Below are 24,297 nucleotides of genomic sequence, written 5' to 3' on the forward strand. Positions count from 1 at the left end.
GTAATAATAATAATAATAATAATAATCCGTGGCGCTACAGCCTGTGAAGGGCCTAGACCGACCAGACGCCTGCTGGCCTCACGCTCACATGCCGAAGCAGAGATGGATGATCATCCAACCAGAATGGAGGTATCGTGTGGTTAGCACAATGATCCCTCCAGGTCGTTATAGCTGGCATTCGCAACCGGATTTTGCTACCTATCGTAGCTCCCCAAGTGCATCACGATGCTGGGTGGGCACCGGTCCCATACACTGGCCGAAATTTCATGAGAAACTTTCTTCCCCCATGAGGACTCGAACCAGCGCGCATTCCGTAACGCGAGTCCTAGGCAGGATGCCTTAGGCCGCGACGCCACGGCGTGGGACCTCCATCTAATGTGCTCACGCCAAAGAATCAATTTCCCCAGATGAGGACAAGCCTCACTTCTGGAATTTCAACTGTAATACATATAGGATCCCTGAGAATGGCTGTAAGGTCACTCTGAAACACAAGTTACTCAAAATGTTCAATAAAACTTTTTATTAAATTCAGGAAATTGAACAGATTTCGTCATTTTTTAATTCATTAACTGCAAGAGATCACAATGCTGTAGAGTGCTGAATTTTGGGACTAAGCACCACCTTGATTATTCTTGCTATATAAGCAAACAATTGGTCCGCCATGACGCAGAATGACGGTGCATTTTGTGCTGTGGAAGGCAATGACTATACTAGAGAAACCTACATGTGTCTCATAGCTGGCGGAAATCAGTCCATTTTTCTGGTGCAATAGTGATTCAAACGAGGGTACCATTAAAGACCACCGCATGAGAAAAACGTCCATAGACGGTCTGAACTATTTGAGGAAACAGGCACTGTGAGGGCCTCTGGAAGAACTAAGGAAAGAGGAAGCATTTCAAATGTGGATATGGAAAAGAATGGAGCACTGAAATGGACAGACAGAATAAGAAATGAAGGGTGAAGAAAGAATGATGCTGAAACTCATCAGGAAGAGAAAAAGGAATTGGCTGAGAAGAAACTGTCTACTGGAGGATGCACTGGAAGGAATGGTGAACGGGAGAAGAGTTCGGGGCAGAAGAAGATATCAGATGACAGACAACATCTATACTAATAATAAATCTGTAGCCGAAATTTTTCTGGTAATTTTCGATTTTCCAAAAATAATTGGTCCTAACATATATAATTAACCACCCTGAAACCGAAAATCGCTTTTTTGAAATTTTTGTTTGTATGTCTGTCTGTCTGTATGTTTGTTACCTTTTCACGCGATAATGGCTGAACGGATTTCGATGAAATTTGGAATATAAATTAAGTTCGTTGTAACTTAGATTTTAGGCTATATGGCATTCAAAATGCATTATTTATAAGGGGGCCTGAATTAAATAAATCGAAATATCTCGCTTATTATTGATTTTTGTGAAAAATGTTACATAACAAAAGTTTCTTTAAAAATAATTTCCGATAAGTTTTATTCCTTGAAAAATTTTGATAGGACTGATATTTAATGAGATAAATGAGTTTTAAAATTAAAATAACTGCCATCTAAGGCCGTGTAATGAATTAAAAAACAAATGACTTCGTCTCTAAGGGGCCTTGGACAGCAACAATCGAAAGCTATGAAAGATAGCCTACAGATAATGTTTCTGTGTTTGTATGAAGTAATATCTTAAGCTAAATTAACCGATTTGTATAATTAATTATTAATTCATCATTGGAAAGTGTAGTTTCTCTAGATGGACATAATGCTATAATGTTATTACAGCAACTTCTGAGTGAATCACGGACAGTCAAGATTAAAATAGCTTCTTATGCACAGAAAACTTGATAGGCTATTCTGTACATTCGTTTCCTGTATTTCCTAAAATAATTTTTATGACCAAATGAGTGTCTCTGGATCAAAATGATCGCATTTTAATTATGCAAATACAATTTAAATTAAGTAACATAATAAACGATTTATCCTTATATCAAACACGAATGTTCCCTGGATCAAATGTCCTATTTTAATTATGTAATTACTTTATATTTATTTCTAACGGGTGCAGCGGAGCGCACGGGTAGGGCTAGTAATGATATAAGAATCTTCTGCTGGTCGTGCGTCAATTCATGTTAATAAAATTACAATTCTTCTTATTGATGAGAATTAAAAAATCATAAAACTTTCTTAGTTGACATGTTAAAAGTGTTATAATTTTAAAGAGGTTATGTACCTTATGACAGATGGGTCCTGTTTCGACACTGGTGAGGTGTCATTTTCAATGTCTTTCCAACTGATCTTGATTTACGCATTGTATTCTTCAACTGACATAATTAGGAACATTAAATTCAAATGTCTGAGATGGGCAGGGCATGTAGCACGTATGGGCGAATCCAGAAATGCGTATAGAGTGTTAGTTGGGAGGCCGGAGGGAAAAAGACCTTTGGGGAGGCCGAGACGTAGATGGGAAGATAATATTAAAATGGATTTGAGGGAGGTGGGATATGATGATAGAGACTGGATTAATCTTGCACAGGATAGGGACCAACGGCGGGCTTATGTGAGGGCGGCAATGAACCTCCAAGTTCCTTAAAAGCCAGTAAGTAAGTAAGTTAACGATAAAGTTAAGAGTGCTGCGGTTGGGGATGGTGGGGAGGGATTAAAAAATACACGTGAGTACAAGTTCTTAAAATTCGAGATATAAAATTTACATTTGGTACTGTTGTGTAATTGTAAGAAGGTATGCATCACTTGCAAAACGCTGTTTATTTCATGCTGATGAATGTAGAGAAATTCAACTTTAAATCAAGTAAACATATCATTACCATATCAACTTTTATTTTGAGAGTTTCTTTTTAGAATGTTCAGTATACTATTTTGTAGCAGTAAAATGATTTCTTATTGTCAATTTTTCTTAACAAAATTTTGATGTAAATGGTTCTGGTATTCCAAACATTAAGTTCACCATTTCATATCTGTTATAGATATATGCTTGAAAACAGGGAGTTGTCACATAAAGTAGAAGTGGCGGAACACAAAGTGATACTAAAAGAACAAGAAATCTTAGACCACGACAACAAGTTGGTAGAAGAAAACAGAAAATTCCAAATACAGCAAAACCGCCTTGATGGAGCCAAGAAAGAACGGCGTGCTTTCAGCAAACAATTGAATGAGGCCGAGGTAAGATACAACTACCTACCTGTAACTTTTACTGTGAAAACATATTAAAAATGCTCATTTGTTTTCAGTAAAGGAGTTGGTAGAATTCGTGATCAGTGTTTCATTCCCCTGATTTATATTCACAAATCTCAAAATCACTGTGCTTCAGTTAGCTACAGAGGTATTTAGGGTAGACAGAGTAAAAAAAAAAGACATTACGGTATTATGTAATATCAGTGATGCCTAAACTAGTTGTGGAATACATAAAATGTTGCCAACTTTAAGGCTACCGGTATGTACAAATTATGTATAAATACATTATACTAGTATAGTAGACATTCGAACTTTCAGGGGGGGCAGACTGTAATTCTGACCATTTTTTGGTAATTGGAGAATTAAGAGAAAGACTATCAGTAGCCAAGCGAGTAGAGCAACAAGCTAATATTACTAGATTCAATATTTTGAAATTAAAGGGCGAGGAAACTAAGCAAAATTATCAGGTTGAAATTTCAAATAGGTTTGCTGCTTTGGCAACTGCTGACGAAGCTGAGGAAGAGTTGGATGTTAATAACGTGAGGGGCAATATCCGAGATATCTAGTTGAAGCAAGTAAAGCGATAGTGTTGGAAGTAAATCCCGAAAAGACTAAGTATATGATTATGTCTCGTGACCAGAATATTGTACGACATGGAACTAAAAAAATTGGAGATTTATCTTTCGAAGAGGTGGAAAAATTCAAATACTGTATCTTGGAGCAAGAGTAACAAATACAAATGACACTCTGGAGGAAATTAAACGCAGAATAAATATGGGAAAAGCGTGTTATTATTCGGTTGAGAAGCTTTTGTCATCCAGTCTGCTGCAAAAAAATCTGAAAGTTAGAATTTATAAAACAGTTATATTACCGGTTGTTCTGTATGGTTGTGAAACTTAGACTCTCACTTTGAGAGAGGAACAGAGATTAAGGGTGTTTGAAAATAAGGTTCTTAGGAAAATATTTGGGGCTAAGAGGGATGAAGTTACAGGAGAATGGAGAAAGTTACACAACACAGAACTGCACGCATTGTATTCTTCACCTGACATAATTAGGAACATTAAATCCAGACGTTTGAGATGGGCAGGGCATGTACCACGTATGGGCGAATCCAGAAATGCATATAGAGTGTTAGTTGGGAGGCCGGAGGGAAAAAGACCTTTGGGGAGGCCGAGGCGTAGGTTGGAAGATAATATTAAAATGGATTTGAGGGAGGTGGGATATGATGGTAGAGACTGGATTAATCTTGCTCAGGATAGGGACCAATGGCGGGCTTATGAACCTCCGGGTTCCTTAAAAGCCAGTAAGTAAGTAAGCACCTTATTTTCAAACCCCTTAGCCTCTGTTTCTCTCTCAAAGTGAGATTCTAAATTTAAAAACCATACAGAACAAGTGGTAATATATCTGTTTTATAAATTCTAAATTCGTAATGCAATAAGTAATTCATTTTCACTAGAATGTATATGATTTCTTTGTATTACGCGTTGGATAGTCAGGTCTCCGTGATACTATGTGACATTCAAGTTTTAATCCTTGGCTGGTTGAGCACTAAGATAAAGAATATTAGGATTATTGTAATACTAATCACCGCTCTAATTTTTCATGTGTACAGAATGAGATCCTGGAGATGAGACATGCAGAAAAACAGCACAAGGAGGAGATCCTGGAGTTGAGACAGAAAATCAAGGAGATGAACCACGCTGCGAAACAAAGAAATGAGGACATCGCTATGAAAGAGGGACAACTGGCGAGAGATAAGATAGGTAATATTTATTCAATTATTATTATTTATCTCTTTCAAGAGAATATTGTTGATAGTTGCACTGTATTATGATAAGAGATGGTATAGCTATTTTCGGTATAGTCGGAGGCGCCGATTTTGGCAGCTGATCTCAATGCAGTGTTGCCATACCTACTGATTTAGCAGGAGATTTCCTGTTTTTCCATTGAATGTACTGTTCTACTGATTTTTATGTTAAAAGTCGGAATTTCTCCTGCCTTTTTGGCACGCTGCAGTGACCTAGTTCTATGCCCGGATTACTTTAGTACACATAGGCCTATATTACGTCATCATGTCTTTTTTTTGCATCTTATACACAAGTCAATGCTTTCATTTGTCTCCCTGCTCATATCGCGTCGCCACAATGATGCTTACAAGAAGCAAGGAGACAGCTCTGCCTGGAGTCGAGCGGCGGATTATGATATCAGCACACAGGAGAAAAAGACCGTGTTTTATACACGTGGCTCAGAGTTATGGGTCTCTCCAATCCACTCGATAGTCTGAACATAATTACAGAATGGTAGAGAACGAATGTTTGAAACCTTATCACGAAATGATGCAAACCCTCTTCCTCACACACACACACACACACACACAAGTATATAATCTTCATGCAACGTAAGCATGTGATAACTGTGGTCAATTTGCAAAAGGAGACATTTCGGAAATAAAGTGTTGGAAAATCGCAAAACTATAAGTTAAATTAAAATGTTCATTTTTTTTTTCTAACTAGATCACTATGGATACACACATTCAGGATCCATGAACATTTTAATATTTTAAGTTTGTGAGAAAATACACAAACGATTAGGGAAAACACGGAAATTTTACTTGAAGCAAGTAGAGCGATCGGTTTGGAAGTAAATGCCGAAAAGACAAAGTATATGATTATGTCTCGTGACCAGAATATTGTACGAAATAGAACTATAAAAGCTTTATAAAACGACAATTTTCCTTTAGTAAAAAAGTTAATTAAAAATTTATGAATGTACCCATCATATCCATTAATAATTCATGGTTGTTATAAACATAATATAATTATAGGTTATGTAATTTGATACTGCTGAACACGATAAAGCCTTATAAAATATAAGAATGTTTGTGTATTAAGGCAAGAAATTGAAACATATATATATATATTAATAATAATGGTTATTCTTTTAACACAATCTGCCACTCGTATATTTCAAACAGAAAGAAAATAACTGAACTTGGATCATATAACTTAATCGGAGAAACTTCTTCAGTCAAAATTGACTTTAGTTTAAGACAAATTAATCTCAGATTAGACTTTATACAACACAAAATTCCAAGTTCAGCTACAACGAGGATCAATTTAACCTCTGATCTAAGATTTAATGGTTTATACAATCGGCCCTTAATGTTCGTATTTCGTAAAACTCCGTCTTATCTTTTGACTAAGGATTAACAGACACCTACACAGGGTTTGAGGAGATTTAAGATGATTAGACAGTCCGTTGATTATAGAATAGTTTTTTATATATACAGTGTGTGTGTGTATATATATATATATATATATATATATATATATTGTCCTAAATAAATTGAAAGTTCATAAAGACTTCACTTAGAGCGCTGGTACATTAAACCAGAGGTCCCGGGATCGATACCCGGCCCAGGAACAATTTTTCCCCTGATATTATTGAAATCTGCTTCACAGGGAGCTTCACCTGAAAGGCTAGATTTGCATAATATATACGTCACTGTGTACGTTAACAGAAAACCACAATTCCAAGTCACACAGAGATTGTGTGCACTCGATGTGGGTCTCTGGCATTTCGTCAGCCCACGCGAGTTGTGTGAATATAAAGGGAAAAGTTGAGACGGTGTCGGGTGGAGTTCCCGGGTAGCTCAGTTGGTAGAGCGCTGGTACGTTCAACCAGAGGTCCCGGGATCGATACCTGGCCCCGGAACAATTTTTCCCCTGAAATTATTCAGAATAACTTTGTTTTCTATTTTGTGCTTCTTATCAGTAGCAGCACACAGCGAAGGAGAAATAAATATGTGCAAATTAAAATCTTTTAAACTCTATTATAGCATTGCAGAAAAGTGAGAAGGAGAAAACCCACCTAAAACGAGAAGTGAATAAAACAAATGCGGAGTTGAAATCACTCAAAGAACAAAATGCCGCCCTTGATGTGAAAGAGAGGAACCTCCAGAAAAGTCTTCAGGATGCTCACGAGGAAAGACAAAATCTGAAAAGGGAACTGGAAGAGGTACAAATAATTCTGTGTCCAAGTTTTGTTGGTTACTTCTGATATAGATATCTAACACACTCAGGTCTTTACCAGTTGATGATGCCTCTTATTTCATACAATTTAATTGATAAACGGTAAACTAATACATCTAATGGATGAAGAAGGATTAAAAGTACAGGCAAGTAATTGTACGGTGGGAACTTCCTTGCTTCAGTTTGAACGGAACAGGAATTTTCTAGTGCGCAATGATTAATGTATTCCTTTCCCCTAACGTTATTTAAAAAATATTTAGTTCACGTACATCAGTTATTCATAGTTTTCAAAAAGGCGTATGACTCGGTTAAGAGAGAAGTTTTATATAATATTCTTATTGAATTTGGTATTCCCAAGAAACTAGTTCGATTAACTAAAATGTGTCTCAGTGAAACTTACAGCAGAGTACGTATAGGCCAGTTTCTATCTGATGCTTTTCCAATTCACTGCGGGCTAAAGCAGGGAGATGCACTATCACCTTTACTTTTTAACTTCGCTCTAGAATATGCCATTAGGAAAGTTCAGGATAACAGGCAGGGTTTGGAATTGAACGGGTTACATCAGCTTCTTGTCTATGCGGATGACGTGAATATGTTAGGAGAAAATCCACAAACGATTAGGGAAAACGCGGAAATTCTACTTGAAACAAGTAAAGAGATAGGGTTGGAAGTAAATCCCGAAAAGACAAAGTATATGATTATATCGCGTGACCAGAATATTGTACGAAATGGAACTATAAAAGTTGGAGATTTATCCTTGGAAGAGGTGGAAAAATTCAAATATCTGGGAGCAACAGTAATAAATATAAATGACACTGGGGAGGAAATTAAACGCACAATAAATATGGGAAATGCCTGTTATTATTCGGTTGAGAAGCTTTTGTCATCTAGTCTGCTGTCAAAAAAATCTGAAAGTTACAATTAATAAAACAGTTATATTACCGGTTGTTCTGTATGGCTGTGAAACTTGGACTATCGCTTTGAGAGAGGAACAGAGATTAAGTGTATTTGAGAATAAGGTTCTTAGGAAAATATCTGGGGATAAGAGGGATGAAGTTACAGGAGAATGGAGAAAGTTACACAACACAGAACTGCACGCATTGTATTCTTCAGCTGACATAATTAGGAACATTAAATCCAGACGTTTGAGATGGGCAGGGCATGTAGTACGTATGGGCGAATCCAGAAATGCATATGGAGTGTTAGTTGGGAAGCCAGAGGGGAAAAGACCTTTTGGGAGGCCGAGACGTAGATGGGAAGATAATATTAAAATGGATTTGAGGGAGGTGGAATATGATGGTAGAGACTGGGTTAATCTTGCTGAGGATAGGGACCAATGGCAGGCTTGTGTGAGGGCGGCAATGAACTTCCTGGTTTCCTTAAAAGTCAGTAAGTAAGTAAGTAAAGAAAAGGAATTTAATTCCAATCAGACTGCATAAACCGGTGATAAATAGTGTTACATGACAAGCTTCTTTTCAGACAATGAAAGAAAAAGATATGCTGGGAACGCAAATGGTCAGACGAAACGACGAACTGTCTTTGCTACAAGAGAGAGAAAGAGTCCTGGAGAGCCGAGTACAACAAGGCGATATACAATATCAAGAGAGACTTGAAGACGTTCGTCTACTGAAGATAGAAGTAAAAAAACTGAGGTAAGTGTCCATTGCATGCCTGCCTGTCTCAGCACTTCATTGATAAGTTCCTATCTGTGGGATCATGTTTCAGTTTTATTGTGACAAATACCTTTTTTTTTTAGTAGGTTATTTAGAGATTTACATTAGAGATTTATATAAGGGCATAAAGGAATTCAAGAATGGATATCAGGCAAGGGTAAACGTGATCAAGGATGAGAATGGTGACTTGCTTGCAGACGCTGATTCAATCCTGAGCAGATGGAAAAACTATTTTGGACAACTCCTAAATATACATAGGCCAAATAGAAATGATCGGTACGAAATTGAAATACAAACTGCTGAGCCATTTGTACCCGAACCCACACTTTCTGAAGTCGAAATTGCGATAGAAAATCTGAAAAATTATAGGTCTCCAGGTATCGATTAAATTCCTGCAGAATTAATACAAGAAGGTGGAAGCGCATTATATAGCGAAATTTATAAGCTTGTACTTGCTATTTGGGAGAAGGAAATTGTACCATATCAATGGAAGGAGTCCATAATCGTACCTGTTTTTAAGAAGGGGGACAAGACTAACTGTAGTAACTTTCGAGGAATATCACTTTTGTTGACGTCGTACAAAATTTTGTCCAATATTCTTTTGAGACGATTAACTCCATATGTAGATGAAATTATTGGGGATCATCAGTGCGGTTTTAGGCGTAATAGATCAACTATTGATCAGATTTTTTTTATTCGACAGATAATGGAGAAAAAATGGGAGTATAAGGGTACAGTACATCAGTTATTCATAGATTTCAAAAAGGCATATGACTCGGTTAAGAGGGAAGTATTATATGATATTCTTATTGAATTTGGTATTCCCAAGAAACTAGTTCGATTAATTAAAATGTGTCTCAGTGAAACATACAGCAGAGTCCGTGTAGGTCAGTTTCTGTCAGATGCGTTTCCAATTCACTGCGGGCTAAAGCAAGGAGATGCACTATCACCTTTACTTTTTAACTTTGATCTAGAATATGCCATTAGGAATGTCCAGGATAACAGAGAGGGTTACATCAGCTGCTTGTCTATGCGGATGATGTGAATATGTTAGGAGAAAATCCACAAACGATTTGGGAAAAGACGGAAATTTTACTGGAAGCAAGTAAAGTGATAGGTTTGGAAGTAAATCCCGAAAAGACAAAGTATATGATTATGTCTCGTGACCAGAATATTGTACGAAATGGAAATATAAAAATTGGAAATTTATCCTTTGAAGAGGTGGAGAAGTTCAAATATCTTGGAGCAACAGTAACAAATATAAATAACACTAGCGAGAAAATTAAATACAGAATAAATATGGGAAATGCCTGTTATTATTCGATTGAGAAACTTTTATCATCCAGTCTGCTGTCGAAAAATCTGAAAGTTAGAATTTATAAAACAGTTATATTACCGGTCGTTCTGTATGGTTGTGAAACTTGGACTCTCACTTTGAGAGAGGAATAGAAATTAAGGGTGTTTGAGAATAAGGTGCTTAGGAAAATATTCGGGGCTAAGAGGGATGAAGTTACAGGAGAATGGAGAAAGTTACACAACACAGAATTGCACGCATTGTATTCGTCACCTGACATAATTAGGAACATTAAATCCAGACGTCTGAGATGGGCAGGGCATGTAGCACATATGGGCGAATCGAGAAATGCATATAGAGTGTTAGTTGGGAGGCCGAAGGGGAAAAAGACCATTAGGGAGGCCGAGACGTAGGTGGGATATGATGATAGAGACTGGATTAATCTTGCTCAGGATAGGGACCAATGGCGGGCTTATGTGAGGGCGGCAATGAACCTCCGGGTTCCTTAAAAGCCAGTAAGTAAGTATGCGTGCAATTGTTAATCGCGTTGGTCGTTCTGTTGTGTACTCACGTCTCCATTGCCGTTGAACTTTCTAAAACATTCTCGGTTCTCCAATACACTACAAAATTGCTTTCCGCTGTTCAAACAATAATCTTGGCTCCTTTTTGTTGTTGATTGACCTGTCGCACAGCAATGCTGGCATAACATATGTGAGTTTCATTTGTTTACAGAACATCATACTACACATTTCTGTTGTTTTTCGGTCCAACTTTAAAATATATTAAATAGATATCTCCTGTCAAAGTGTGTATACATTTTTTCGCCACCCTCTGTATATTATATGAAAACGTTTTCAAATATTTTCAGACACGAGAAAAACGTCCAAACCTGCAACATCGCGAACACAACTGACATGCGGCGCCAGATTCTGAATCTCGAAAGAGACGTCACAAGAGAAAGATCAAAATGCCGCGCCCTAGAAGAAGAGTTACAAACTCAAACCAATGTCCACCGGTGGAGAGTTCTAGAAGTGAGAGCGTCTTTGTGAAATATGTCCACTGTATTTTTTCATATTATCTTTTTCAAAATTATTATCGTTGTGTAACAGAACATTGTTTTCCGATTTTGTCTGTCTGTCTCTGTTCTCAATTTACACCTAAGGCTTTTTACGAATTTTATTCATATTTGGTAGGATATGATATGCTGAAAAATATGGAGATAAAATTTATTATCCATGACCATAACGAAAAACATGCCTTTACTAAATAGTTTTGCGTTTGTAAAGTAGGCTTTTGTTCAACATTACTTTATTCCACTAGTGAGATAAAGACTTTACCTCACAGTTTGAACTTTATCTCACAGTTCATTAGGATTTTCCTAGTACCCGGGTATACACGTATACTTTTCCATTCAACTATTACTCAAGAAGTTATTATATTAGTTACTAGTCAACTGAGTTAAACAGACACGATAATTAATTACGTTTTAATATTCCTCTAAGTTTACAGAAGTAAAATGTGAAATTATTTTAATCACATTAGTCTCGTGCACACTTCTAAATAATCCCTGAAACTTCAAAAAATGAAAATACACGTTTAAAATGAAAAAATATAAATTAAAATTATATAATTAATTATAATTTGTTATTTATCCAACGCCTTAGATACCATTCTTCACTAATCATGGCCTCCTACATCATGACCTACCTAGTACACGTATCGATTCTAAAATCCATGCCATGGTATGCGAGTATATTAGGACTTATTTTCAACATATTTACTTTTATAAAAAAAATTTTGTGCGAGATCGTGCGTATTTGCTTGTTTTCCGCACAGAACCAATACGCGGTAAGTGTGAAACACCACATTCAGTATTCCCAACGTAACACACATAACAATTTCCCTCTTCTTACCGCTTAAGCGCGACATTCATTTCACTGCTTTAGGCTTTTAACATATTATTTTTAGAGACGTTTAACATAGTAATAATTATAAATTGGAAACTTACCACTGCAATTTCACCTAAATTGCAATGTTAATTACTGTTTTTAAATATTTGCAAAAATTAAGTAAAGTCTACTACTCCACGAAACTTATTGCATTCCTGATACAAGTAACATTAAGGAAGCCGTGTAAAAATCAACAAGATTCCAGATGCCAATGTTATTACTGCAATATGTTATATAAATAATATTGTTAAAATATTAAAATGAAAAATAAATCATTACATAACCTTACCGTTTGTTTTAAGTTCGCATTTATAGACTGGGGGAAAAAAAAGACAGACGTATATCACGTCCTGCTGGAGTATAGTAAACACAGAAAACATTTTATAGCAACAATGTTGAAGAAAGATATTTTGGTTTTCCGAAGTTGCCGTCATTAAACAGAAACCAACATGGAGATTTCATTGCAACTAATTAGAAATTCGTCTTTCATGTATGTAATAAACGATCTTCGCACAAAATAATGTACGATACACGAGCGGTATGTTTGTTTTCATGTTCTCGGAAATTAAAACAGCTCAACTACCTTTCGCTTTTTCAATCATTTCCTCGAACATGAAAACGTCAACATACCGCTCTTGTAACGTATATTACTATTTCGTTATGGTCATGGATAAAATTACGTATGGCACTTATGCACTTACCTCACAAGTACCATAAATAACTATTATCGAATACTGTGAATACTTACAAGAGGGGAAAATCCTAGATGAAAGAGAAAGTAAGGAGCTTTCCTGATCAGGAAATATCCAGAGAATGTCACATGGAAGGTACAAAATAAATCATGAATTTGATGCCCAATGGGAGTAGCAAGAGAGGTACCCTAGGTGACATGAATGGGTTATAATTGAAAATCATCTATACTAATAATAAATCTGTAAGCGAAATTTTTCTGGTAATTTTCGATTTTCCAAAAATAATTGGTGTTAACATGTATAATTAATCATCCTGAAACCGAAAATCGCTTTTTTTTTAATTTTTGTTTGTATGTCTGTCTGTCTGGATGTTTGTTACCTTTTCACGCGATAATGGCTGAACAGATTTCCGTGAAAATTGGAACATAAATTAAGTTCGTTGTAACGTAGATTTTAGGCTATATGGCATTCAAAATACTTTATTTAAAAGGGGGATTATAAAGGGGCCTGAATTTAATAAACCGAAATATCTCGCTTATTATTGATTTTTGTTAAAAAGGTTACATAACAAACGTTTCTTTAAGAATTATTTTCGATAAGTTTTATTCCAGGGAAAATTTTGATAGGACTGATATTTAAGTCTGTCTGTCTGGATGTTTGTTACCTTTTCACGCGATAATGGCTGAACGGATTTCGATGACAATTGGAATATAAATTAAGTTCGTTGCAACTTAGATTTTAGGCTATATAGCATTCAAAATACTTTATTTATAAGGGAACCTGAATTAAATAAACCGAAATATCTCGCTTATTATTGGTTTTTTTGAAAAATGTTACATAACAAAAGTTTCCTTAAAAATGATTTCCGATAAGTCTTATTCCAGGCATAATTTTGATAGGACTGACATTTAAGGATATACAAGAGTTTTAAAATAACAATACAAAACATTTCCACCGCCGCCTCAGATTAAAGTGTAGTTGTTCCGTATCTGCTATATACAAAATATTATTTTTTTTAGTAGGAAGGAAAACAAATTTATTCATTGTATGGCAGTAGTGCATAGGAGATCGTGAATTCTTACATTTTTACACAATCAACTCTATTAATTTGGAGTGATTTATTAAAGGATGCATTAAAGAATAATTCAGAAAAAGGTTAAACGAATTATATTTACACCAAATGAGTGGTCTCTGGACCAGAATGATAGAATTTTAATTATTTAAATACAATTTAAATTAAGTAGCATATTAAACTATCTATTCTTCTATCAAAGACGAATGTTCCCTGGACCCAAACAACACAGAACTGCACGCATTGTATTCTTCACCTGACATAATTAGGAACATTAAATCCAGGCGTTTGAGATGGGCAGGGCATGTAGCACGTATGGACGAATCCAGAAATGCATATACTGTAGAGTGTTAGGTGGGAGGCCGTAGGGAAAAAGACCTTTGGGGAGGTCGAGACGTAGATGGGAGGATAATATTAAAATGGATTTGAGGGAAGTGGGATACGATGGTAGAGACTGGATTAACCTTGCTCAGGATAGGGACCAATGGCGGGCTTATGTGAGGGCGGCAATGAACCTCCGGGTTCCTTAAAAGCCAATAAATAAGTGTTTGAATCTACAGAAGGAAGAAAGCGAACAATTGCAGCAGCACCACTACGCTTACCTGCATTATTTGTTAAATAGGATCCGTCTGTAAAATATGTAACCACTCACTGAGAGGATCATTTAAATTACTCATTTTTTTAATGTCTGCAGAAATATTCTTACATCTTAATAATATTAATTGTAAAACAACTCTAAGTGATTGTGTTTTAATAGCAAATTTTATTTTAATTTAAATAGCTGTAATTTATGTTTTATATCTTAAACCAGACTTGGAAAGCTCTGTGGGGATTTCAAGCATACCCCTCGCAAGAACATACAGGGCTTTACTCATTCTTGAATTACAGTTGTTTCTATCTTCCATGATTTTTCTTTTTCCTGTCGAAAAAACATTGAAAATCTGGTATATCGTCTTAGAGAACCTCTACACTTGTTATTTTACAGTATATGAAGAGGTACATAACATAACAATGCAAGTACTTTGATAGTTGTGTATTTATTGTTCTTTCCCTTTGAACACAGGGGACAGATCCGCCTACATACGACCTGATCCAGAAGAATCAAGTTCTACAAAAGAGATTACTGGCGATATCAGAAACTCTAAGTCAACGAGAGGCCCAGCTACAAGACTCCCAGAACTTATGTCAAAATCTGAAGGACCGCCTGTCCCGTCAGCCTGGACCAGACGTAGCTCTCCGCCTCCAAGAAGCCCAACATGCTCTTCGAGAAAAAGAAAAGAAAATAAAGGTTTGTTACTCATATTGTTCAGAATACCAGCTTAAGAAATTGGTCGAAAGAGGTGCTGAATGGATTTTTTCAATTGCTAGTGAATATGTAAGAATCTCACAATATTTCGAAATTGTGTCCAGCTTCATTCTTGTGCTGAACAATGGGGTGAGGAGAATGTCCTAATCATTAGGGACGTTCAAATAGCTAAATCATGTGATTTACTAGCAATGGGTATTTTAATAAAAAGGAAGCGACGCTAAATTTAAGCTTACCGGAGAGGAATTGAAAGGTAAAATAAAAAGTAGAGATGTATTAAGAAAGTTAACCTCATCTGTGAGTCAGGTGTTGGCGCACTGGCGCAGGTGACCCAGGTTCGATCCCCAGCCAGGTCCCGATGAAATTTGTGATGGACAAAACAGACGTTGCAGGAGGTTTTTCTCGTGGTACCCTCGTTTTATATAATATTCTTATTGAATTTGGTATTCCCAAGAAACTAGTTCGATTAATTCAAATGTGTCTAGCGAAAATTACAACAGAGTCCGTATAGGCCAGTTTCTATCAGATGCTTTTCCAATTCACTGCGGGCTAAAGCAGGGAGATGTACTATCACTATTACTTTTTAACTTCGCTCTAGAATATGCCATTAGGAATGTCCAGGATAACAGAGAGGGTTTGGAATTGAACGGGTTACATCAGCTGCTTGTCTATGCGGATGACGTGAATGTGTTAGCAGAAAATCCACAAACGTTTAGGGAAAACAAGGAAATTCTACTTGAAGCAAGTAAAGAGATAGGGTTGGATATAAATCCCGAACAGACTGAGTATATGATTATGTCTCGTGACCAGAATATTGTACGAAATGGAACTATAAAAATTGGAGATATATCTTTCGAAGAGGTGGAAAAATTCAAATATCTTGGGGCAACAGTAACAAATATAAATGACACTCGGGAGGAAATTAAACGCAGAATAAATATGGGAAATGCGTGTTATTATTCGGTTGAGAAGCTTTTGTCATCTAGTTAAGATATAAAATTGTATACGGAAAGTATGATGAACGTGGGGAAAAAAGGGAAGGCTGAAGAATGCTGGGTTTGCAATGAAGGACCTGACCTCGGGCAGAAAAGAAAGAACGAATGACTAAATTATGCCATTGTGTTAAAATCTTTTTAAATATTTATAATTGATTTTAATCAATAATTTTATTTTAACGTTTGCTGTTACTTCCAAGCTGTTAGTTGTATGTCATGTCATTGCTATTAAATGACTGTTATTTGAAGATGATAGTTATTGCTCATTGACCAGCTAGAAAGTCACTTGTTTGCACTCCCCAGCCTATTGCTATCATTAGAATTTTGAATGCGGCATTTAATTTACCTGTTCAGTTACAAAGCTGGGTATAACCTTCCAATTAGCACGTCACAATTTTGTTCTGCATGATTGTACAAGGCTGGATAAATGCTCGGACAAGGTAAAGGGGGCAATCTTACAACGCTTTCTTGACACAGTATATTAAAACAGAGTTGTATGCTCCATCAATTACACATGATACAACATACAACCTTCTGTACACAATGCACAAACTGCGTCCTTGCACAGGGTCTGCCATCTGTATAAAACAGCGTCAGCCTCCTCTACCACGTCATAATAAATAATCCCACTCTCACTTCGCCGTCTTCACTTGTCGTCGTAGGTCTCCAGGACGTCAGCCAAGTGCTCGTTGTCTCGCGGCTTCTTGAGCTGCTTCTTGCGCTGGTTTGGTTTCTTACGTTTGTGGGGCATCGGCTTCTTGGGTCCGTGATCTTGCATGGAGCGGATTCCCTGGAAACCAGCACAACATGTGTAAGTGCATAAACGTAGCGTGTCAATTTATTTATTAACTAATACTTATCAACTCGTTTGTTTATTCATTTAATTCTCTCACTCACTCACTCACTCACTCACACACACACACACACACACACAAATATTATATATATATACAGGGTGCTCCAAAAGTTACGCATAATTACAATTAAAATTGAATGAAGGGATTTTAGACGAAAAGCTCAGATGCATCAAATCTCGTATTTAGAAAGGAACATTTCTATCGAAATAAAATATTTTTGAGACTACTGTTATGCAAGTTATGACGTCATCGACAGCATTTTTAAATGGTACCCTACTAGTATGTAATATTTCATTTCGATGCTACTTACCCATTAGAGTTCTACGAAATGTTTATTTGGCCATTATTCAGTCCATCATTCAATATGGTATAATTGTTTGGGGTGGAAGTACAAAAATTAATCTTAGTCCGTTAAATTTACTACAAAAACGAATAATTAAAATTTGTTTGAAGAAACGTTTCGATTATCCAATTAAATTAATTTATTCTGAATTTAATGTATTTAATATTGAACAAATTTATAAGTATACGCTGTTAAAATTTTATCATAAAAATCGTAATAAGTTTGTATTACAGACACACAATTATGACACAAGACGAAATATTAATTCAACATTAGTAGAACCTAAATGTCTCACATCTGCTGGTCTAAAGCATAGCATTAATTTTGGCCCTCGGTTGTACAATGCTTTAGCTAAATTACACCCAGAACTTCTGACATGTAACCCACTAACATATAACAAGAAAATTAGAAACGTGTTAATATCTTCAATTTGATTAAATAAAAATATATAAAAATGTTATGGTTTATTTAACGACGCTCGCAACTGCAGAGGTTATATCAGCGTCGCCGGATGTGCCGGAATTTTGTCCCACAGGAGTTCTTTTACATGCCAGTAAATCTACTGACATGAGCCTGTCGCATTTAAGCACACTTAAATGCCATCGACCTGGCCCGGGATCGAACCCGCAACCTTGGATATAGAAGGCCAGCGCAAATATATATATATATAAATTGTCCTACTTTTCACGTGCGATATTATTCTCTTCTAGTGTTAATATATTATATAATTCCACTGCCACTGAAATTTAAATTTTAGTTCCTATTTCATTTTATTTATTTATTTTTCATTTTCTATATTTCTCTTATATTAATCTTGTATTATATAATTTCTGTAACTGTAATTTTAATTCTATTTCCTATTTTATTTTCTATTCTCTTATAGGCCTATTAATATTATATCTGAACTGCGACCGAACACGAGCGCGCTCATTCGGCCTCAAATTATGTTAATACTACTGTATCTCCTTTTTATATTGCTTGTATTATCTTATTTCTATTTCTCCTGTTTGTAATTATATTCTTTATTCTTTGACTATAATTATATGTATATTTACCGCCTTTGCTTATCATACAAAATGAATGAGTTAATTAGTCATATTTTCCTCATTAACGTTTTCGGTACGTGACTTGTACCATCTTCAGATGTTTGTATATTATTTTAATTGTAAACCAAGCCTGTGGGTGCATGTATCTGGACTGAAATGGTCAGTGTTTTTGTGTATGCTGTGCGGTGTCGGTGAAGTGTTGTCATGATTACACAAATGATCACCTTAACTCTTATATGCTATTTGGTACCACACTTTATCAAACTTGAATTGCAATGTTTCTGTCGTCGTTTAAAACACTATGTAAGACACTGTTTAAAAACTGTTTAAAACGATTTAAAAATATTTAAAAGCACTTAGTTTTTACATCACTTTGACTATGTGAAGTATGTGATCACTGCTGGTTGGAAGTTAGATGAGGCACTTGTGGTGATCTTGTTTAGCGTTGAGTTGGACGCAAGGTCGTGACATGACTATGTTTCTAAAAGTGATGTTGAGACACTTGTATTAGATTGATGGCTTATGTAATATTATAACAGGATGAAGATTGTCAGGTCCGTGGCTATAGTATCGCCTGAAACAAATAGCCAACATAAATAACCCACTCTTCAATTTATTCAAACTACTCCCGCCCAAACAATCACACACACAGATTACACCGACACCCCCTCTACTTCCGGAAACAGATATTATAACTAACTAAAATACTGTGAACAAGTCCTTCGCTCTAGTATCAGCCTAGCATCAAGCACGAGCAGACCAATACATCCATAACTGTAAGTTACTTTTCTTACATAATAGGCACTGCAGTTAACCATACCAAAGGAATTTCCAATACAATTACAAACATCCCCAACTTTATAAATTAATTTAATCATATTGTTACAGACACGCCAGGCGATACTATAGCCACGGACCTGACAATCTTCATCCTGTTATAATATTACATAAGCCATCAATCTAATACAAGTGTCTCAACATCACTTTTAGAAACATAGTCATGTCACGACCTTGCGTCCAACTCAACGCTAAACAAGATCACCACAAGTGCCTCATCTAACTTCCAACCAGCAGTGATCACATACTTCACATAGTCAAAGTGATGTAAAAACTAAGTGCTTTTAAATATTTTTAAATCGTTTTAAACAGTTTTTAAACAGTGTCTTACATAGTGTTTTAAACGACGACAGAAACATTGCAATTCAAGTTTGATAAAGTGTGGTACCAAATAGCATATAAGAGTTAAGGTGATCATTTGTGTAATCATGACAACACTTCACCGACACCGCACAGCATACACAAAAACACTGACCATTTCAGTCCAGATACATGCACCCACAGGCTTGGTTTACAATTAAAATAATATACAAACATCTGAAGATGGTACAAGTCACGTACCGAAAACGTTAATGAGGAAAATATGACTAATTAACTCATTCATTTTGTATGATAAGCAAAGGCGGTAAATATACATATAATTATAGTCAAATTGTGACAGCTTATCGGTATATCTTCAACATGAAATTCTTTATTCTGTATATTTAAATAAATAAACAAAATAAAAAAAAATTGTTTTATACAGAAGTACTGTGGTTCTATATTTCATAAGCAATCCAAACCCTCTTGAAGAGACATGACATCACCGGTCATTTCCCCCCATACAATGCCTTCGACTTCGCTACACTCACCTGCTTCTCCAGATACTCCTCTATCTTCTGGTCATCCATGCTCTCGACTGCCACGGAACGCCAGAGCTTCTGGAACTCGTCATCCACAGGCAGCGCTGCTGTCTTGTCATTGTAGAACACAATCTTCTTCTTGTCAATTGGTCGAGAGATGTATATGATCTCATTCTGCAAAGCCTACAAACAGAAAAGTGAATAATGAAGGACAAACACTTCATTCCAGAAATATCTGTAGCAACTACAGCACGACAAGACACATCCAACGAATGGAAAATTAATTCATTCCAAAGAAAATTCTATACAGCACAATCAGCGACAAGAGATGTGTAGGAGAAACAGTAGTAAGTGGATTGATGCCTTGGGGGAGATACAAAGAAGATTCTTGGCACAAGGAATTAGAAAATATTAGCACAAGGTAGACAAGAATGGAGGGACTTGACGGCTCAACATTAGGTTATCAAGCCTTGGGACAAGAAGCAGAACTCTACTAACACACAGCATTCCTACAAACACATCACATTGAAATTATGAAAACGCGAGTATCACGAAGATGACACACAGTTTTTAATGACACATTTTACACAGTGGGTAACAATTCAGCTTCTTTATCATGATATGAATTGCATATTACTACTTGTGGTTCATTTTCTTTAACTGCCGTATTTACTCGTGTATAGCCCCACATTTCTTTGCCAAATTTCACCACCACAAAAAAATAGGGGCTGGGCCTATAACGAGATATTTAAGGACGCAGTCGGCAATGTTGTTGTTGTTGTTTTCTAATGCCAGGCGTTTGACAATAAAGTCATTTGACCTCTTGCACTCCAATATTTTTCAAAGATATTATCATGGCCAGCCACAGAAGCACAGATTTTGAGGTGTTCCCAATCCATTTTTTGGTTTGAGTTGCACAATGGGCAGTTAGGGGACTGATATATTCCAATTCTATGCAGGTGTTTGGCCAAACAATCATGGCCTGTTGCCAATCTAAATGCAGCTACAGACGATTTACGTGGTAAATCGGGAATTAACTGTGGATTATGATGCAGAGAGTTCCATTTTTCCCCTTGGGATTGTGTTATCAAATTTTGTTTGTTGAAGTCTAAGTATTTAGATTTAATAAATCTCTTCACAGAGTAATACGTCGATTTAGTAACAGGTCTGTAAGTAGCAGTGCTGCCCTTCTTTGCTAAAGCATCCGCATTCTCGTTTCCCAGGATTCCACACTGGGATGGTATCCATTGGAATACAATTCTTTTATTGAGTGATATTAATTGAGAGAGCATTTTAGTTATTTCTGCTGTTTGAGATGAAGGTGTGTGTTTAGAGACTATTGATAGAATAGCTGCTTTGGAGTCTGACAATATAACTGCATTCCTAAATTTATTGATGTGGCATAGAAGATTCCTGAGACTTTCACTTATTGCAATGATTTCACCATCAAAACTTGTTGTTCCATACCCAAGAGATCTATAAAGTGAGAAGAGACAGCACGTAACACCTGCACCGGCACCTTGTTCTCTGGAGATCAAGGATCCGTCAGTGTATAAATGAAGCCAGTTTTGTGAGGGTACCTAATATTAATTGTCTCTAAAGACAATTGTTTTAGTATTTCAGTGTTTACTTCTGATTTTAGTATTTCTTCTGTTAAATTTAGATTATATTCTATATTTAATAGAGTTAAAGGGTTTGGTTTAATTTGTAAGTTTTCTTTTAAATTCGGAATATTGATTTTCTGTTTTAATTCGTGAACCATGGATATGAAACTTTTTTGAGTTTTCAATCTACAGAGAGGACTGTATGAATGCCAATTGTTTCCTGGTAATCTGATAAGTTTTACGTATTGAATCAGTGCTTTTTCTTCTATTATCATTTTGATACTGTTAATATTAGTGAGGAGTCTCATAGAATCTATTGGAGTTGTTTTGATTCCACCAGTAATGAATCTGAAAGCGTGGTTTTGAACATATTCTATTTCGTTTATGAAAGGTGAAGTAATTAAAATTTCTCCACAGTACATCAGCACTGGCTGTATAAACATTTTGTATGTAGTGTTCAAAGTATTCCTAGAGCATCCCCATTTCTTTCCTGCTAGTCTTTTTAGAAGGGAGAATCTTTTACGAGCTTTTTCAGAAATGTATTTCAAATGGTTGCTCCATGTTAACTTACTATCGAAAATAACTCCAAGATATTTGGATTCATAAGTCCTAGGAAGGTGTTGGCCATTGTATTGGATATTGAATTCTCTTTCTTTTTTACCAAGTGAAAATATTTGGTAGTTACTTTTGCTTAAATTGAGTGTCATCAAATTTGATGTATTCCATTCATGTAGTTGATTTAGAGCTTTAAGAGCAGAATTTTGAATTTTGTCTCTATGTCTGTAAGATCCGGAAGTCCACAAAACTATATCATCTGCAAATAGTGCTGTTTTCATGTTTGATTCCTCTAATAGGGAGGGTAAGTCATTTATATAAATATTGAATAAAGTTGTGCTGAGGACAGCGCCCTGAGGTAGACCTCGATATGTTTGTCTGTAACTAGAAAGTGAGTTATTGAATTTAGTGGCAATGAATCTTTGACTAAGAGAGTCGGCAATGTAGTACACTGCCGTGTTGAGTGAGCTGAAGAGGTCGGCCCACTACATTGCTATGCTAGTCAAGAAGGTGTCAATTTCTTTCGCTTAACTAACGTCCATTTCATCTCCACTTACACAATACCGGTATATTATGCCACAAAGCTCGGGAATACCGTATTTTAGAACAATAAAGTCTGAATTCCACATACAAACAAGACCTTTGCTGCTTTATCATCCGCATAAACAAGCAGCTGATGTAACAAAATTTGGTATTCTATCATTACCAATTGTTTTTGTAGTTTTCATTTCCTAATTGCCTTCCGAACATTGTCATGCATTACAGTTGGAACAGAAAGAAAAGGACAAGGCGTAAATACAGAAGTCAGAAGAAAGAGCATAAAAAGAAAAAGTGGAAAAACACAGAAAAGCAGAGAGATAAGCCACGAAAGCCAAAACAAGGAAGAAGACCAGGAATGGTACGAGAAATCATTATCATTAACATCATTCATTTGTTCAAAATTAGGTTGTTGAGAAATATTTTAAATGCACAGAACTAGTTTTTATGTATAATTTTTATTTATTATTATTATTATTATTATTATTATTATTATTATTATTATTATTTTACACAGTCATTACTTTATTTTTCCATTAACACTAAGTATTAGGGGCTGCAAGACAACAAACACCTTTAAGAACAGCTTAAAAGATAACCTTATTAGCATTTCACTCCAATCATACTGATTTAAACTATCACTGACTACATTGTTACTTTTTTCTTTAGACATCATCCTGATTGTGCTGCATTTTCAAAATTGTCTCATAATAATCTCCTTCTATTATCTAATATCATTTGAAATATATTATCATTCTATGTATTTTAGCTTAATTCTGCTACACAGTTTATTTCAGTGTTTAATTAATAGTTCATAGTATTTTGTTGTTTAATTCGTAAATAACTCTTGTATACATGTAACTCTCATCTAAATCAAATTGTTGAATTCTTTGTAAGTTCATGCATATGTATATACACTTTTTGCTGGTTGAGTGGAAGAGAAGGCCTTACAGCCTTAACTCTGCCAGCTAAAATAAATCATTATTATTATTATTATTATTATTATTAATATCTAGGTAATTGTCATTGTCTCAATGTAACACGTGCTGTGCTGATCATACTAATTGTACCATTCCTTTAGTTGTGAGATTATATCCATATGTATTAATTCTTTTTTTTTAAGTTAATACTTGTATACTAGAATGTATTTTCCTGTTTGTGATTATGTATTCAGTCTCTTTTTTTTTTTATTATTATAAATATTTTTTTTTATTATTGTTATTTTAAAGTTAATACTGATTGTGTATATGTATTCAATCTCTCTTTTTTACTTAATTAGGTTTATTATTATTTTTAAGCTAATATTTCGATATGTATTTTTCTGTATGTGATTTGATCCTGGTTGAGTGGAAGAGAAGGCCTGAAGGCCTTAACTCTGCCAGGGAAAATAAAACTATTATTATTATTATTATTATTATTATTATCATCATCATCATTATCTGCGTTCACTGGCTAGTATGTGCAGCTCACCTGTGACCACAAAATATTAAAAAGC

At 35.6% G+C, this 24,297-nt stretch overlaps 2 protein-coding genes across 2 annotated transcripts in view; one reads left to right on the forward strand and one right to left on the reverse strand.

The window, feature by feature from the left end:
• Window positions 1-497: 497 nt before the first annotated feature.
• Window positions 498-24,297, reverse strand: part of LOC138702823 (transcription initiation factor IIE subunit beta-like) — a 30,718-nt gene continuing 6,918 nt past the window's right edge. Inside the window, exons 5-6 of the mRNA XM_069830135.1 lie at window positions 20,116-20,289; window positions 498-16,971 (exon numbers count right to left, since the gene is read on the reverse strand). Coding sequence (XP_069686236.1) covers window positions 16,828-16,971; window positions 20,116-20,289 — 318 coding nt within the window. The 3' untranslated portion in view covers window positions 498-16,827. The remainder of the gene's footprint in view (window positions 16,972-20,115; window positions 20,290-24,297) is intronic.
• On the forward strand, window positions 2,912-23,846 carry LOC138702822 (cilia- and flagella-associated protein 58-like). The gene is made up of 7 exons (XM_069830134.1): window positions 2,912-3,157; window positions 4,782-4,932; window positions 7,008-7,186; window positions 8,680-8,852; window positions 11,036-11,198; window positions 14,944-15,168; window positions 23,031-23,846. The coding sequence occupies exons 1-7, from the start codon at window positions 2,912-2,914 to the stop codon at window positions 23,058-23,060; spliced, it is 1,167 nt and encodes a 388-aa protein (XP_069686235.1). The 3' UTR covers window positions 23,061-23,846.

This window comes from Periplaneta americana, chromosome 7, assembly GCF_040183065.1.
Source record: "Periplaneta americana isolate PAMFEO1 chromosome 7, P.americana_PAMFEO1_priV1, whole genome shotgun sequence".
Taxonomy (NCBI): Eukaryota; Metazoa; Arthropoda; class Insecta; order Blattodea; family Blattidae; genus Periplaneta; species Periplaneta americana.

What these genes read in the sequence shown, in the direction of transcription:
- LOC138702822 (XM_069830134.1), top strand. Translation starts at nt 2,912, where the DNA reads ATGGTTCTGGTATTCCAAACATTAAGTTCACCATTTCATATCTGTTAT. An exon ending in AACAATTGAATGAGGCCGAG is followed by an intron (nt 3,158 to 4,781) that starts GTAAGATACAAC and finishes TCATGTGTACAG; the next exon opens with AATGAGATCCTGGAGATGAG. An exon ending in ACCGGTGGAGAGTTCTAGAA is followed by an intron (nt 11,199 to 14,943) that starts GTGAGAGCGTCT and finishes CTTTGAACACAG; the next exon opens with GGGACAGATCCGCCTACATA.